The sequence below is a fragment of the Sinocyclocheilus anshuiensis genome, unplaced genomic scaffold, assembly GCF_001515605.1.
Source record: "Sinocyclocheilus anshuiensis isolate Anshui unplaced genomic scaffold, SAMN03320099.WGS_v1.1 scaffold179, whole genome shotgun sequence".
NCBI classification, from domain to species: domain Eukaryota; kingdom Metazoa; phylum Chordata; class Actinopteri; order Cypriniformes; family Cyprinidae; genus Sinocyclocheilus; species Sinocyclocheilus anshuiensis.
Genome location: NW_015549577.1, coordinates 1,143,236 through 1,155,445, shown reverse-complemented (window position 1 = coordinate 1,155,445; position 12,210 = coordinate 1,143,236). Strand labels below are relative to the sequence as shown.

Sequence of the window (12,210 nt, the reverse complement as noted above, 5' to 3'; positions counted from 1 at the left end):
TGCCAAAAAAAGTTCGCTAGAAAGTTGTTTTACTTGTTAAAATTTTGAAAATATACACGCATTCATTTGAAAGTCATTATCGCCTTACACCTTATGATACATATTACTTGTTTTAACTCAGAATCGAGCACTCTCTTGCGCGGAGGCCAAGAGATCTTTTAAACTTTGTTTGCTTGTTGAAGTCTGAAGATTTTAAAGGGGCAACGCATATTAATTTGGTCCGAGTCCGAGCGAATAGAACACTTTGTACAGGTCATATTTCTTATCCAGTTCAAGTGAAATAATAAGAAAAATAAAATAAATAAAATCTAAATGGAATACTTATAGCGAAGAAAATGTTTATTGGTGTACGTTTGAACGACTTTTTTCAATAAAAAATATACAAAATAAAATAAAACAAATAAATAAATAAAAAAGTTGACCCCACCAAAATGATAAAATTAATTTCCAGAGAATCTTTAAAAAGTAACCCTTTGAATGTTGCACTTTAAACCTGGCCTACAATATTGTGCGTATTATAGTATATTTGTATACTGTATAATGTTACATTGTAAAGCCAGTAACATAATAATTATTGATGTACAGAGTTATTTACTTTTTAAATATTACATATTACATTAAAATAATACATTTACATAATTTATATTAATGTGTGCAAGACAATAAAACGTTTAGCTAAACTTTAGTTGCGCTGATGTTTTGCTTTGTGAGGCTACCTTCCTGTTGCTTATTAAATGTTACATTTGAACAGGTACTAAAAAAAATATTCACAGGCACTGGTAGATACACTTGTTTTTCTTCTGATTCGTAACATATTCCATATTCATAAACTTCAAAATGTGGCTCGTCTTGCCTGAGTTGTCATTGCCCCTTTAAGACGAAGGGTGCCTTGAAACCGTCGAGTTCCATGTTTGTATGTCGAAATTGAGAGCAGAGCCGAACTCCATGTTGTGAAAAGTTATCATCTAGGAACTTAACTTTTTATTTTTTGTCGTCTAACTTATAAAAGCATAGATATCATATTCAGCCCTCGTATGGTGTCGCATTATGAATGTTCTTAAGCGGTAAAAGTCTTGGTTTTTGGGGGCATTTGCAGTTAGTTTTTTTCTTCTTTTTTTTTCCAATTCAGTTGTAGCCAACGGAAATATTTTAATACGGAAGCCCATTTGAAGTTGCGTTTTTACTGGCTTTACGGATCTCATGGACCACCCGTCCTCGTCGATCATAACGCAAGTGAGCAGGGATGAAGAAGCCAGTGCTCCTTTACGGGACAGAGGTGAGTTGAGAGAAAGTTTGGAGTCGGCACATGTCAAACTGATGAATGCTTGGAGCGCGGCGGCCGCTTCATACAAAGTTTAATTCCGTCAAAATGCCGCATCGACTCGACTTTATGGAAAACTCAAGTGTTCAACCACACATTTCCGCACATCAAAACACTACAAAAACATGTGATCACCACTTTCTGAAGGCTGGTGACCGTTGATGCATCTTGAGGATCAGGATCAAGTCCATTATAATTATAATAGTATGTTACAGTGCAGACCTATCACATGACTTACAGTTAGCTTCATTTGCATGCCATAAACTCGAGTTTAATTGGAAAACAACTTAAAAAAAAATTCTGTAAGTGAAGGCTTTGAAGTGGAGGGGGGCGTGTCCATGATGACACTCTTCACTGACGTTTGAGGGAAGGCTGTTCTTGGTTACTTTGTAGTGTGTGCTCTTTTATGCTTATGTGTGCAAGTAACTCATAACGAATGACTCCGAGTCCCTCCTCAGGTGACGGGTTATCATGAGATAAGATTGCATCTTATAATCATTGTTTGGTAATGGCAGACTGCTAGCCTCCCTCGTCTTATCTCATTCCTTTTATTGTATTAAACTGGTTAAGTTTTGTAGTCCGTATTAATTTGGAAAAGATTCATTAAATGATTAAGAAAGGACGTGTAAAATGGAAATGCTTCATCAGTTAAATTTTGGACACAACTATGCTTTGTTGATGCTGTTTTTTACATTTTGCATTAAAGTCATCAAAATTATGAAATGACAAAAGGGAAATGGTGGAATTTTGTAATTCAAACTTCAAGCATTTAAGACTTTAGATGACAAATTTTTAAGATTACACGAAATAAATTCAATGAGCTGTCCAAACTTTTGCCTGGTGAAATTATCAAAAGGTCATAGGTCATGATGTCACATTAAGCAAGATGGGCCACTATTTGCAGGTCAAAGGTTAGATGAAAAGGGACTCTTTAATCAATTATTTGACTTTTCAGGAAAATAGTATGGCTACTACTAGGGCTGTCAAATTAGCTGAAAAACTAAATTCGAATTTTGTACTTAAATATTATCAAAATCTCGCGCGCTCTCCTGGACACCGTGCACTCATGCACACTCGCAGTGCACACACATAATGCCAGGTTCACATTACTCCATTTGCAGTGCGTATTTTTTTCCATGCTCATGTTAACGGATTAATAAAGTGTGCACACTGCACATGCAAGCGCTGAATTAAAGTAACAGCGCATTGTTTGCAGTAAATATGAACATGGATGTAGTAGTAATGTAGTAATTACACCGTAAATGCATATGTGAAAGATTGTATTACTGTACTGTGTAAAAAAATAATTGCAATGCTGAAAAGCATTTTCTGTGACAATGTTTAAATTTGAAATCAAAATAATGGATAAATGTTATGTTTGTGGTAAACAGCCACGGATCAGTAGTGGACTCCTGTGTGAAAGCTGCTTCCCCTTTCACAAGAGACAACTAAGAGAGGAATTCCCCCCATTTCAAAAAAGAAATTCAGGCCCTCTAAATGTCTAAAAATCCTGATTGGAGTATCACTATAAATAGTTATAAATGATAAAAAGAAGGCTTTCAGATCGGTATCGGCAGATACTGCTTTCTGTGATCGGTGATCGGCCTCAAAAACCCTGATCGGAGCACCCCTAATCAAAATTCGAATTATATTCGAATTTAAAATGCATAATTTCAGTTAGGGTGAAGAAAAGCTTTAGGCTTCTCTCCACGCATCATTCAAATCATAAGATAACATGACAATCTGAAAAAAAAGTGCATAATGTTTAAAATAATGTTTATAAACCAATTATAATTAAGTTGCTTAAACAACTATAAACAAAACAGCATCATGTATGTATGCATAGTTTAATACAAAGGGCGGAATAAATGCATATTATTAAAGTCTACTGTGTTTTAGTCAACACATATGGCTTTTTGGCTAGTTTAAAGGAAAAGAGCACTTTTAGATCAACAAGGCAATAATAGATGGCACTCGTGGAGGTAGGAAAACAAAGTTCTTTATGAACCGCAGGATTGCTTGTAATAAAGATTTCAATGCAAAAGGAAAGGCAGTAGAGCTGACTATTTCTGTCAATGGTAAGTTTGTGATAACGTAAGAAAAGCAGTTGAATTGTTTTGCCACTTGCTTGAGCAACTTAATATATAAATCTAGAAGTAAATGCAAAAGTAAAAAGCATTGAATAATGTGTTGTTTATATTTATTGTGTTTAAACATGTCTGTGAAAGATTGTATTACTGTACTGTGTAAAAAAATAATTGCAATGCTGAAAAGCATTTTCTGTGACAATGTTTAAATTTGAAATCAAAATAATGGATAAATGTTATGTTTGTGGTAAACAGCCACGGATCAGTAGTGGACTCCTGTGTGAAAGCTGCTTCCCCTTTCACAAGAGACAACTAAGAGAGGAATTCCCCCCATTTCAAAAAAGAAATTCAGGCCCTCTAAATGTCTAAAAATCCTGATTGGAGTATCACTATAAATAGTTATAAATGATAAAAAGAAGGCTTTCAGATCGGTATCGGCAGATACTGCTTTCTGTGATCGGTGATCGGCCTCAAAAACCCTGATCGGAGCACCCCTAATCAAAATTCGAATTATATTCGAATTTAAAATGCATAATTTCAGTTAGGGTGAAGAAAAGCTTTAGGCTTCTCTCCACGCATCATTCAAATCATAAGATAACATGACAATCTGAAAAAAAAGTGCATAATGTTTAAAATAATGTTTATAAACCAATTATAATTAAGTTGCTTAAACAACTATAAACAAAACAGCATCATGTATGTATGCATAGTTTAATACAAAGGGCGGAAAGCCAATCACACAGAGTACATTTTTAATTTAAAAACATGAGATGCAGTGGGATGGGGAAAAACCCGCCATAAAGTCTCGATATATGTTTTTTTCAAAGTTAAACTTGCATTAACTTGCAGCTATTTTGTGCGAGATGCGAGTGCAACAGTAATAGATGTCCGTCTAGAAAATGCGTGAAATATGCGTTCTGTGTGAACGGCTTGGTTTCGGTTTTGATGTAAAAAAGATCTTCTCCGCATTGATGTTCTCTTTTTCCGCTATATTTTTAATCAACAACGCAGCAGCGCCGCATCTAGTGGCTTCAACTGGATAGGCTAACAAAAACATTATAATGCATCTCGTGTGCCGCTGATAAGGCTGCCTCCTTAACGCACACCTAAAATTCGAATGCAACGTTTTTGCATTCGAATGTAGATTTTTATTTTAAATTCGACGAATATTCGAAATTCAAAATTTTTTTTGACAGCCCTAGCTTCTACAACTTTTTAGGGACACAAAGGTCTCTTGTAGCTTTTTCTGATTGTTGATTTACATTTTTTGTTTTTCTCAAAATTTTGAAGATTTCAGTTGTTCCAGAAAATGTTTTGACTAAACTGTACTATACCCTGCAGTGTTGCTTATCTGCTGTGATTGTAATTTCTGTGATGTAAACAGAATATATTTTCCAGCTCTTGACTTCCACATTGCTAATCCTATCTAGCTATCTAGCTATTTCACTTTTTTTGTTTGCTCAGTGATATTTATATATACCATGCAAAAATGAAATTATATATAGAGCCCGACCGATATATCGTTTTGCCGATATTATCGGCCGATATGAGCCTGTCACAGATATATTGGTGTCGGCGAATATGCTGCCGGTATGAAATTTTTTTTTTTTACAGAAGATATAATGCAGATTAAATGCTTCTGAATGGTGTAATTACTTTGTCTGTCCAGCAGATCGCACTCCATTGTTTGCTACTGGCAACCCAGGTCAGTATAGTGTAGAGATGCGCGGATGAGCTCAAACTTCACCCGAGTCCGCTGCTTCAAATTATCCGCCTGCCACCCACCCGCACCTATATTTGGTCGTCACATTACAATGATTCTAATTCTTTGTTTTGCATGATGATATGATGAATGGATGGTTCATTTTTAACAGCAGATTCAGTGACGTTAGAGACTAGAGCTGATCTGTGCATCACGGCACGCGTCTGCGGCGCATTAATGCCTGTGTTATGGCCACCGGAGCTAATCGTGGCCACTGAGTCAATGCTGGTGTTTATACCGGCCACGCTGCGGCCCAGAACTCATGGTTATCACATCGGTCACATCACATCTCGTGGCACGACAAAATACAAAATACCGCTCGCGTCCGGTGTAGAATAGAACCCATTATAATCAGTGATGTTGTCTACACTGGATGCAGTAAACTGATGCCTCATTCTATTTATGACGTGCTGACACAAAGTTCAAATGATTTTCAATGGTCGCTTTGTCGCGTCCTGTTGCGGCTAGGGTTGGGAACAGAGAACCCTGTTTTTTTAAAAGAACCGGAACCGTGAGCAATTTCTAAGTTTCGGTTTCGAAAACTGTTCTGGTGCGACACGTGACCAAGCGCTGTGAGCATAAAGTAGGCCTGAACGATTTTGGAAAATAATCTAATTGCGATTTTTTTTACCAATTTTATTCACTTACGAATGCTGCAGTACAATGGATGGTCCAGATAAATGGATTTCTGATAGTTGATGAATGGCCATCCTATTCCAATGAGACTGCAACATCAGCAAGGAGGCGGTGGGTGATGATTTGTGTTGGAATATTGGGAAGTGAGATTTTATGGTGTTAAAATGACTTCTGCAAGATATGTGGAGTTAATAACTGACCATTTTCTGCTGTGGTATAAAATGAAGAATAGTGCTCTCGGAAATAAAAGGATTTTCATGCAGGACAACTATCCCCATGCTGCATAAATACCATGGTGCTAAACAGTTTGAAAATGTGTTTCTACAGCCACTGTGCAGGTTTCTCTTTGTGAGGTTTGGTTAGCAGTGACTGAAACGCAGCTTTACACACAACTGCCAGTCTGCATGGAGAGGATCTTGAGACTCCACTAGCTTCAAACACCTGTTTGCTGCTCAGCAGTGTCTTTTTTACAGCTGCCATTACAATACATTTCATTTGTTTGACAGAAACTTTCCTTAATAAATCTTTATCTGACCAAGATCTTCTGTGCTCTAAGTCACTCACAAATCATTTGACAGTTCAATAATCTCTATTTGCTTTTTGCAAAATATTGTTTGTTTTGATGCCTTTTGCAAGACATTGCATTGTTTCATGCTTTTCATCTTCAGAAAGATCTTTCTTCCTCACCATATCGCATGAGAACTGTGACTTGCTTAATAATGCGGAACAACCTCTTTAAGTAGGGTTTCCATTTACCTAAGAAGACCTGGCAAACAAACCTGTCTGAGATTGATACCAATTACCTGAAATGATGTGAAAATCAAAACAAACAAAAATCTGACAGTTTATTGTACCGAAATCCTACTGATATGTCACTTGCATAATAATTTGGAACACCGTGTATACTGCATATTTTTACCATGATTTACAGAAGACCCACTAAAATGTAATTCAGTCACAGTGTAACAATACTTAATATACCAAAAAATCTTGTCAGGCATATTTAAAACAAGAATCATTAGAGATGACATGAAAAGATTCTCTATTTAAGGATCACAGTGCAGCCCCCAAATACTAATTAATTGTTAATCTTTAACAATCTTTGCCACTGTCTTTCAAATCACTATGTTTTACCCATTTATCATCAAGAAAATATTAATTTTCATAATTTAAAATAGAATAAAATTTAGCACGATTACATTTTCTTTTACATGTTTTAATAAGTACACAGGTTAGAATAAGTTTTTTTTTGCATAAATATATCTGTTATGCTGAATGATGATGGAACAGTATTTCACCCATATTTTGACATTGTATTTTTACAAAACTTATTGGAAACGTTAAAGGAGATACTTTGCTACACTGATGTAGTGCTGCTTTTAGTTTTGCTTGTAATTTACACCAACATTGTTACTTTTTGTATTAAGCTTTGTAGAGCTTAGCAGTTTCTTATGCTTTAAAAAAATAAAGCTGAAATGTTCCAGCAACGTTATAAATGCATTTGAATGAACACAAGCGTGCTTTCTAAATGACGACTACAGTAAGAGCCGGGGAGGATCTTCTATGGCTAAAGTCCTAGCAGTCAGCCTCACTGCTTGTTTTTCCAACCGCTGTGTTTTTCACCAGCACTCCTTTTTCACCAGCACTCCTTTTTCCCCTCTTGCGCACACAGAGATGAAGATGGTTTACAGGGCTGTGTTTTTGTTAGAGATTTGATGAAAACCACTCCCTGTAGCAGGTTCAGTACAGTGCACAGACCCTTTCCGTCTGTCTTAGAATTTCATTTTTATATATTAGTTATTTGTGCTCAAATCAAAGTGAAGAAAGTGATACACTGGAATATTTAGGAAGGTGTATTATAGTTAAAAAAGTGGCAAGTCTTTGTGATGTGCCTAGAGAATGTTGCAGAACTAGGTAGTTAAATCTCCAGTTGCCCCTATGAATGTAAAGCGAAACAGATTGTTTTGTAAGGCGAAGTATGACGTGGTTGAAAAGGAATCAAGAGCATGTACTGACTGTACAGCCATGTGTGATATTAAGATTCAGAGTCACTCTTTAAACTCTGAACATCTCTCACAAAACCAGTGATTTTTCCGAGCAGTGTTTTCAGCAGTATTGGACTAAAAGTGACTAAAAGCAACAATCTGTCTGGACGTTTTAATGAGAATTGGCAAATTTAAGCAGCATAAGCAACTTTGCAAGAAAAATGTGACCTTATGCAAATGAGCAGCAATGTGTGGAGTGTGCTATTATATTTGAATATAGTCAAGATCAAGAAACCATTTGGACTGTGAGTACATGCACAAGGATGAATATGGAAAAATATTGTGACATAAAAAACATGTCAGAAATTGTCTACATGCAGATTTCACTGAGCACTTCATTTTTCAAAAGGTTATAACTTTTGAACCATATATTCTAGAAAAATTAAACTTAGTACACCTGATTACCCTCCTCATGTTGATCACATCCAATAGCTTACATTAAGACTCCACCCATTACAGTAGCAGCCATTATGAAAAGTTCTTACAAAAATTGCCTCAGATGATCTTTGGACTGAGCTGCATAGAAATGACTGAACAGAATTTAGATTTTAATTTTAGTTAAAAAGTTATGGTGCCACAAACTTAACAATGTCCACCCAAAATTGGTTCAGAGGCTGTATCTCGGCCTAACTTCTATCAATTGAAATGAAACTTGGTACGCTTCATCAGCATCATGATCTGAGGGTACATGCCAAAGTTGGGAACAGTGCCACCTACGGGTCATGAGATACCAAAAATTGACTTTTTTTGCTTATAATTTTTGAACAGTTTGTCATTAAATCAAGACCTTGATGTCCATGGATTCCTTGACTCATGACGAATCGGGGGATACTGCCAGGATCTGATCAACCACTGGTCCGCCATTTTGAATTGTGTCATAAATTGCAGTGTCTTTTGAACAATTTAGCATACATTTATATACAAAAATGGGTAAGGGTCATCAACAGCATGTCCCGGAGGTACCTGAGAAGTTTGAACACAGCGCCATCTAGTGTTCCAGAGATAAGGATCAAGGATTTTTGAGAAAATGCTTATAACTTTTGAAAGCATTGTTCAAATGTTGTTTTCTCTTTGTCAATACATTCCTTGGTTTATGCCAATTCTGATGATACCTCATTTTTCATTTTCCATCGTTTTGTTTGTCCGGTATTTTGAAGTAAATGAAAAACTGTTTTTTCACTACTCCTCGTACAAAATGTTTTAGAATCCTGTGTGGCTAATGGATAATGGATAATATCTAGTGCTTTCATATACAAAATCTTAGGAGTGTTTTGTGCTTTTGAAATGCACATTGTAAAGCTTTTGACTGTTATGTGTGATGTGCTTTGATGAGTTTGCTGTGACTGTTATGATTGATGTTCTTGCAGTAGCTGGTTGCTATGCTTGCTGTGCTTGTTGCACCTTCAAGGCTTGGCCCCGTATTGCTGCTAGCAGCTATATTTATTATTATTATTTTAATTGAGTCCTCCTCAAAATAGATTTTTTTTTTAAACTGGCACTTATTATCAGATACATCAGTTACATGGTTGATATGTGGGTTTTGCCTGGGTTTAGGCCATGCTTGCACCTGTCTGTCAAAAGTGCTGTTTCATGAATCGTGGGAAGACTGAGTAGCTTGAGGTGTGTATGAGTCAGATGATACTTTTGTGGTCTTCGAGGCGAGGACTATTCGTGACATCTTTTTACACTTTCATTTGTAAACCTGATTAGAACTACATGTTTGTTCTAAAAGGGAGATAAGCAAGTTGGACCACATCAGAGTAACTCAATTAGTGCTCTGGCATGTACTGTAAACATGAAAGCGCCCACCATCACATGTGTGAGTCCAGCAGCATGGTTCAGTTCTTCATGTGTGGCTTGTTTCAACATGCCCTGATGCTTATGAGGAATCCCTAGATTTTCTTGTCTTGAGAATCTGAACTCTCAATTTAGCAGACAATGTTACTGCTTTGAGGTCATGTCGTAATGGCTGTGTTCACAGGTTTTGCACTCTTGAATGCCACTACAAAATCATAATTACCAGTAGGAAACTCAGAAGTCAGTCTTGAAGGATCATGGTGGAAGCAAATTGGTGTTATTCATAGTATGTTGCAATGGTGTATGTTGTTCAGTTTGTAAAGCTCAACAGTAAGGATTTTTTTTGGCCTTCACAGATTGTTACTTACCTAAATTTTTACTTTTTCCAAAATAATGGCATAATGCAAAACATTGCTGATAGGTTTACAATTTTCAGCTCATTCTTACTAGTGCTTTAAAGGGGTCATGAATTGAGAAATCAACTTTTACGTGAGCTTTTGATATATAAGAGGTCATCGTACTAAAAGAATATCCTGTAAGTTTCAGAACTGAAAACGTCCTTGTTACTGAAATAAAAGCTTTTATTGACACCAGGCCCAGCGAACGTCAGATCCTGGAATGTGCTATCTAATAGATAGTAGGGATGCACGATACTGGATTTTTGCCGATATCTGATATGCCGATATTTTTCCTTTTGTTTGGATACAACACCAAGTCTCTCCTGTGCAGAAATTAGAAGCTAAATATTTTTAATTTTGGTTAGTTTTTAACAAGAACTTATTTGTTAGAATTAAATAAACAATAATGAAGGTTTTTTGACAGTACATTGAAGCTTTGAAAATAACTTTAAATAAACTATATATCAATCGCTGCATTTTTTTCCCCCCAGAAAGATGCAATGTTAACCCTAACATTTTATTTTAAGATTTAACATTTGTAGATGGTCTAAAGCAGTGATGGGCAAACTTGGCCCTTCAAGGCCACTTTCCTGCAGAGATTTGATCCAACCCTGATAAAACTCACCTCGATATCGGAATTATATCGTATCGACCGAAATTAAGAAATATATCGTGATATCAATTTTGGCCATATCGTCCAGCCCTAGGTTGGAGCTAAACTCTGAAGGAAAGTGGCCTGGAAGGGCCAAGTTTGCCCACCCCTGGTCTAAAGCAAAAGAGTTGTAAAAAAATTCTGAAAAACTTTTAGAGCTTATGATTTGTTTAAAAAAATAAAACGTATTACACATTAATGAATAAATCAGTATAAATAAAATTATTTAATTTACAAGTGTCATGTTTCTTGATTTTTTTTTTCATGTAAGCTATAGCTTCTGACCTTTAAATCAAAACATACTCACTATTTTATTACATCAATTACTGCTTTATTTAATCAGAAACTCAGTCTAAATGTTATTTGTGTAGGCTATTTTTACTTTTAATTTAATTAGAAGTAGGCCAACAGCGCCCCCTACAGATTAAAACTCCTTACTGAACGGGCATTAGGACCCGGGGGAGGCTGTCACTGCACGTGCTATTACTGTTTACTCTATCATACACCGAACGCGTCATTCTGTACGTGCATTCACAGATTAAATGCAGTGATCCAAACAGTCAATCTAATCATCATTCAGACAAAACTTTGCTTCAAGAATGACCCACACTGCTGACGTGATCTAATCGCTAGCACACCCTGAGCACATGTGAGTTAACGCATTCCTCTTATCGGCAAGACATATCGGCATAATTTTTCATATCGGGACAATGCCGATATTTACATTTAAATCCATTAAATGATCCACACTTTTGACATGATCTAATCGCTAGCACACCCTGAGCACATGTGAGTTAACGCATTCCTCTTATCGGCAAGACATATCGGCATAATTTTTCATATCGGGACAATGCCGATATTTACATTTAAATCCATTATCGGCCGTTTCCGATATCAGTCCGATAATATCGTGCATCCCTAATAAGTAGGTTAAACACCGCCTCCACAGAAGAATATCAATGCCTAATTCTGTAGCCCCACCCACTGATTTGCACATGACATAGTAGGGAAATGACATAAGTGGCGCTAAACCGGATCTAGCAACCAAGCAATAAACATGCCATTGAAGATCGCAAAATATTGTGCAGTGCCTGGTTGTGGAAGAACACAGTCGCTGCATAACCTTCCTTTCGGATTCAAATATTAGGAATGCGTGGTTGAACTTTATTTTGAATGAAGTTTCAGCTCACGTGAGTAAAATATTGAGCGTTTGTTCGCTTCATTTAACCGCGGATTCCTTTGTAAACAAGACACAGATTGACTCTGGATTTGCAGAGAGACTGAGATTAAAAAGGAATGCTATATTGCCGTCTATATTGGATCCGACAGGAATGGCGCAGCACACTTATGTGAGTAAAAAATATTTGTACTATGTGTCACTATTGCTTTGTTAGAGATAGCTTTATATGTCTTGATTATGTGTATTTGTCTAACCAAAGTCACAGAAGGCTTCAACTATGAAGGACGCAGCTTGTCAAACAGACACAGAAAGTTAGTTTACTATGCAAAACT

The 12,210-nt window shown here is 36.4% G+C and overlaps 1 protein-coding gene across 1 annotated transcript in view; it reads left to right on the top strand.

The window, feature by feature from the left end:
- Window positions 1-915: 915 nt before the first annotated feature.
- Window positions 916-12,210, top strand: part of LOC107657521 (carboxy-terminal domain RNA polymerase II polypeptide A small phosphatase 1-like) — a 34,493-nt gene continuing 23,198 nt past the window's right edge. Inside the window, exon 1 of the mRNA XM_016445654.1 lies at window positions 916-1,276. Coding sequence (XP_016301140.1) covers window positions 1,201-1,276 — 76 coding nt within the window. The 5' untranslated portion in view covers window positions 916-1,200. The remainder of the gene's footprint in view (window positions 1,277-12,210) is intronic.